The sequence below is a fragment of the Sceloporus undulatus genome, chromosome 3 (genome assembly GCF_019175285.1).
Source record: "Sceloporus undulatus isolate JIND9_A2432 ecotype Alabama chromosome 3, SceUnd_v1.1, whole genome shotgun sequence".
NCBI lineage: Eukaryota > Metazoa > Chordata > Lepidosauria > Squamata > Phrynosomatidae > Sceloporus > Sceloporus undulatus.
Genome location: NC_056524.1, coordinates 86,728,838 through 86,735,044, shown reverse-complemented (window position 1 = coordinate 86,735,044; position 6,207 = coordinate 86,728,838). Strand labels below are relative to the sequence as shown.

The 6,207-nt window shown below is 35.9% G+C and overlaps 1 protein-coding gene across 7 annotated transcripts in view; it reads left to right on the top strand.

Moving 5' to 3' along the window:
• CDKL5 (cyclin dependent kinase like 5) overlaps positions 1 to 3,034 on the top strand; it is an 80,899-nt gene extending 77,865 nt beyond the window's left edge. For all 7 annotated transcript variants that reach the window (XM_042456548.1, XM_042456543.1, XM_042456542.1 and 4 more), the window contains one exon: positions 648 to 3,034. In XM_042456548.1, coding sequence (XP_042312482.1) covers positions 648 to 1,034 — 387 coding nt within the window. In that variant the 3' untranslated portion in view covers positions 1,035 to 3,034. The remainder of the gene's footprint in view (positions 1 to 647) is intronic.
• Positions 3,035 to 6,207: the final 3,173 nt, after the last annotated feature.

The following is a 6,207-nucleotide window of genomic DNA, read 5'->3' as shown; positions in this document are numbered from 1 at the left end:
CCTGGGTTTATATAGACTCCAGACCATGTGGTCTCCCAAACCCAGTGTCCCCTGTGCAATCCAGCCAGGTGGTTTCATCATCCATGGCTACGTGCACCTAGACACTAAAGTGTCCTTGAGCCAATGAGCATCAGCTGTGCTGATCAACCTTGTCCTTCTGCTGAAATGCTCATGGTCAAACACACACACATCAAGCATTTCCCTGTGTGCTGTGTTTTAACCCTTCAAATCCCTGACAATACTCAAGTCCCATTAAATATAATGACATAGCAAAATGGTGTCCCTTATAAAAATTGGAAAATCAAGGTTTGATATTTGAAATTTATACTTTTTTAACAAACTGTGGGTGCTTGAGTCCGTGTATAAAAAAAGTCATGTATAAGAAGGGCTGACTGTAGATACATAGGTACCACTTCTCAGTGGGAAGGTAACAGTGTTCGGTCCAGCCATGCTGGCCACATGACCACCAGAGCTGTCCTTGAGAAACACTGGCTCTTTGGCTTAGAAACGGAGATGAGCACTGCCCCCTACAGTTGGTTACTAAACATTCGTGTCAAGGGACTACCATTACCTTTAATTGGGATTGAGAATCACAATAAGAAAATTGTAGGAACTAATGTCTATTCTTTTTCTCCTTTGCCTTTCAGAGCCAGCCTTTAAAGTCTCTTCGCAAGCTGTTACACCTTTCCTCCTCCTCAAATCATTCAATTCCTTCTGAACCCAGATTCCAACCTTTACCAAGCCAGCCTGCTAAAACTTCTTTTTCTGAAGTTCGAATTCATCCTATAAGTCAAGCTTCTGCTTCTAGCAGCAGTAACATGCGGCAAGAGTCCCAGTCAAAAGGCAGAACACTCCAGATCCCGGGCCAGATGGATCCAAGTTGGCATGTTTCCCCAGTGAACAGGAGTGCCAGTGATGGGACTTCATATCCTGATCAAATGCCTTCTAAGAGTGGGCAAAATGGGCATACATATAACCGAACAAACCGATCTCGAATGCCAAACCTGAATGATCTAAAAGAGACTGCTTTGTAATACTCCAGGAAATGCTATTGCAGGGATTCACCTAGGGGTATAGCGGTGGTGGTGACTGAATTCTCAGCATTATAAAAGGTGTGCAATATGGAATATATGGAGCTACTGTTCAGTTCCACGTCAGTAGGGATCTTACAGTGAGATGAACTTTATTAATTGCCATTCATCTAATTGTATGACAGAAGAATGTGCACTTCAGGGAGAATGAACTATGTGCCCTTTTCTCTCATTTTACATTCCAGCCTAGTGCACATCTGTCTCAAAGCTGTATAGGCACTTTGGGGAGTTCAAAGAAATGTCTTATGCCCTTATGAAAAAATTTGCTGCCTACATTTAAAAAGAATAAATAAATAAATAGGGTTTATGTGATACACTGGTATCCCAATAAGGGGTTAAAGTTCAGTTGTATGTCTTTATTTTTTTTAAACTTCCATATTTGATAGGATTTGTAATCTTTATTTATGATCTATTATTGTATTGTTATAATCATATCTTATGTTACAATGTAAAAAAATTTGAGCTGTTTGAAACATTGTGATGCAGTGCAGCAGCTACAGTACAGTAGTTTCTATTAAAACTAACTAACCTATATTACATCAGGAGCATTTTTATTACATATGTATATGTATATATGAAGGAATTCATATACATTTACATACATACATACATATATATATATAGTAAATAACTGTCTTTTTAAAAATTACTCATTTAAAAGAAAAGTATTGTTATGACACTCTCTGCCATATTTTTATACGTTTGTGATATAAAGTGCAGTATTATACTTCTAATTAAAGGGAATAGAATGTGAATTGAAATATGACTGTAACAATATGAATTTTGCTCCATTATATACAGTGACATAGGGTTGTATCCAGTGGTGTCCCTCCACTGATGGAAGACTCTTGTATCCAGTCAAGACTTCCACTCATATAATGGGGATGAAGGCAATTTTTGCTCTTCCCCTCTCTCCTTTGCACCCCTCTCCGTTTTCCACCAGTCTCATCTAGACCCTTTGGAACAGCAGTAGGAGTTAGCATGGGGAATTGTTCGGGGTAAGGGAGTGTTGGTGAAAATAATCTCTTTCCCTGTTCCACTGACAGATTCATTCTTAAGGATGAATGATCCTTATATCAATTGAAGGACACCATTGGATGCCCTGTTGATAATAAAATACAGCAGTGAGACTAGATTATTGGCCTTTTCTCCCCCCCCCCCCCCCAAGAGGCATAGCTCAAATGTATCAAGCTATGAAACCATGAAGTCATATAAAAAGTGGGTATATTCCCCCCCTAAGTCTGTGCTTACCTTTCCCCATTGTGTTGTTGGAAGATAAACATCTGTGTCATGGTGGCAGAATCCCAGTGTTGCTTACAATTCTCCATCCAGGAGAAATAACTCGTAATAAGAGGTTAAAACAGATGCTCTTCCATTCTATACATGGGGTGAAGACCAAAGAGCCACAGCATGAAATGCAAGTGGCAAGCCAAAGTTGGCATGACGCAGCACTGTAAATCATGGTATAAGGTTTTAAGCCTATGTATATTCTTTGCACTTTGTTTGAAATTGTACAAAGCAGAAAGTAAAATATTGTATTTAAATGTAAGAGAGCTGTGGCACTTCCATTTTGTTTCTAGGATTTAATTTTTTAAAGCCCTGTAACATTGATATTTGAATATGGAAAGTTTGTGCTGAAGCTTAATTTTCCCCCTATATCACTTATAAGAATATTTCTGTAGACTTTAAAGCTTCACTCACTTCAGAGTGCTGGATTTTTCTATCTATAGAACATTATTAAAATGACTTTAAAAAGTGGACTTACAATATAGTATATGTAGAGCCTAATATTCCATTTGCTTATAATTACTATAACTCAGGAAAAAAACAATTGGAAAAATGTCATCCCGTTATGAAACTGATGTAAATGTGATGAGGGTGCGGGAATGGGAACAGAAGTGTCAGAATAATATACCTTAAATCATTAAACCTGCACAACAGGACAACGAAATTTAGTCTTTTTTTTCCTTGCCATTTTCACCTTGTTTTTCCTTCAAAAATTCACCTGGAGAGCAAAGTGTGTGCTGGAGATATGTAACTATTAGTACCTCACAAAATTAATAGGATGTATTCTGGTGTTCACAAGATAACAAAAGTTACAACAGATATTTTAAACACCCATGCACATACAACTAGCAGACTTCTAAGCAGGAATTCAATATTTCTTCCATTACAAAACATTAAAAGGTCATTTGCAAGAACTGTGCATGTATCTATTTTCCTCTTGAGCAAACTGTATCAGAACAATACATAATAGTGAATGGATAATGTTCTCTTTGAAAGGACAGTGGGGAATATGAATTAGCATGCTGGATGTCAATATGTCTATTCATTCAGAAATAATATTTTGTGATCTTGTAAGTGATGGTCTCCTCCTATGGTAGACCCCCACTGTTTATAACTTTATAACTAAATTTTCCAACAAGAATCCTTGATTTGGTTTTGAGACTCTGAGCAGTACTATCTAAATTTCATACTCATACATTGTATTCCATTTACTGAATAATACGTCTTACCTTATTAGTCATTTGCACATTTATTTATAAGGTTGCTTATATCTCTCTTAATTTAGGGAAGCCTTTGGCCAAAAACATACTTAGCATCAGATTAAGTATATTGGAGAGCAATGCATTTAGATCTTTAAACTTAGTACTGCCACCTTTAAATATAAACTTCCATAATGTGTGGATTTTAATTTGGGGTGATTCTAAAGGAGAAGTATTCCTTTTTCAATCTATTAATAGAAAAAGTCTTATTTCAGAAGCTTCACACTCAGTTTGGTTTAGATATCCAAGAGTTGTAAATATGCTAAGAAGTTTTTAAAAATCTTATTAGCTAATGGAGATTTGTCAGCCTCATAAGAGCAAAGCCTATTACGCATTAAAGTAGTATTCAAGTGTGAGCTTTTCTCTTCACTGAGATTAGAGGAATAATTTGCTGTAGCATTACCAAGGACAGAGCAGCTAAGCTTTAGTTATCTTTTTTTGCTTTCTGATGGTACTACTAATATGAAGATTTGACTGGGGTAATGGATGCTACTTTAAAACGCATACATTTTCTTGTGGACACTTTGAGGTATTAATGGAGGACTTGATATGTTCACTATTATGTGTGAAAGAAAAGTTGGATATTTTCAAAAAATGGTGTTGCATTAGTGCACAGTTTTGTTCCCTTTACGTCTCTAAAATGTACTGAAACCTACCTAAAAGGCTTCTTGAAAGTAGAACTTGGGTTTCTAAGTCCTATATGTATTACTGAGAAGACTTACTTAAAATTTGATACATTTTCTATTAACTGTTTCTGCCATTATTTTCATTTTCATTTCCTTAAGTCTGTTAACACTATATCTTGAGCAGCAGACAAGATAGTACAATTTGGGGGAGGAGAAATGGTAACTGTCTTTTCCCATTCCTTGGTTCCATTGCAGACATTTCAACCCAAGATCAGAGTATATGGTTTTCGGCTGTTCAGCATGTTTTATTTTTAGCTGCATATATCAAAGTTTCCCATTTCTATGCTTCTTAAACCTTCAATGATATTGAGGCCAGCTTGTCCAACACCTTCCACTGATATTTTTGAAAGACAAAAGTATGAAAAGAGAAAACTTACAGACTACAGAGACTACAGATAACAGTTATTTCATTTGTTCTTTCTCTAAAACTCCCTTTTATTTCAAAATGTTCTCTCTTCCCCCTTTCTTTCGTTTCTCCCACCTTCAAGTGTGAGTAATCCACAGTGGTAACTAAATGTTTCCACTTGCCTTAACTGCATTCAGTCTTTATTTTTATACTATATAGTATCTTCACTTTTAGCTATTCAGCTAAAAGTGAAGATACTATAATGATTCCCCTCCCTAAAATTCAAAAATAAATAGAGGGGAGAGCAAATCTTCCAGTTTTAATACATTTTGATCCATGGTTGTAAACAAATTGGAAGTGAAAAAGTATGTCTGTTGCAGCTCTTACTTGAGTGTTGCCTATTTCATGTTAGAGACAGAAAGATTAAATTCAGCCAGACATTTGCCTAAAATGTTCTCAACTGAGAATGTGAATGTGTTGTCTGACTTTTTCTATAACCATAATGCTGTGATAAACTATATATTGAGGTTCTGCCCAAACACCCTGAAAACTGTACTTTGGTTCATTGTACCAAATGTCTGTACTATAGTTAACTGAGTTGGGCCTAGTGCGTATAATGCAGCAAGTGTTACAAGAGTTTAAAAAGAAAACCCAATCATTTTTTTTAAGCAGCCTTTTAAAATATTAATTAACCCGTGCTATTATTCTACAAAAGGTGTTTTTTGTAATCCAAATTCATTTTCCTCTGTTACTTGTTACCATACTGACTTATACATTAGAACTAGTAGCAAATGGGAGTATGTGTGGCATTTTTCTAGCCTTTGTTATAGCTGATAGTTAAGGACATTTAGTTCAACTATAGCTGCCAGTTAACATCATAATGATTCTTATCTTCCATTGCATTCTCTTCATTCAACTATTGTGACAACGCTTTAGAGACTTAATTGTTAATGTTCACTTGCTAATAAACTTTTTAAATTGTAGAATCCAAATCTCATAAAAAACAATACCAATTTACCTTTATCAGAAGGATTCTTTTGCATAACTACTTTTATACTAGAATCTAATAGACTGAGAGCCTATGTCCGACCCAAATTCTTGTGCTTAATATAAATTATTAAATAATGGGGCCACTTCTTCCCAAATAGTCTCATAAAAGTCTGGCTCTGTCTTTCATGGAATTAATGTGCAAAGAAATCTTGTAGCATCTTTGAGACTACCTGAAAGAAAAAAAGTTGTAGCATGAGCTTTTGTAAAATTGAGCCTACTTCCTTTGATGCATGTTTTCTGAGAAGTAGGCTAAGTACTACGAAAGCTCATGCTACCAACTTCTTTCTTTCAGTTACTCTCAAAGGTGCTACAAGATCCCTTTGCATACTGATTTTCCAGACTAATGTGGCTATATCTTTGAATTCTACTTTTATGGTATTAGTTTGGAATCCAGGATAGTATGGTTAGGCGCCTGCTAGGAAAGAGAATATTGCTATACGCCATCATTGCAATCTGCTTGTTTACTCACTCTGGCCCAGACAATTGTG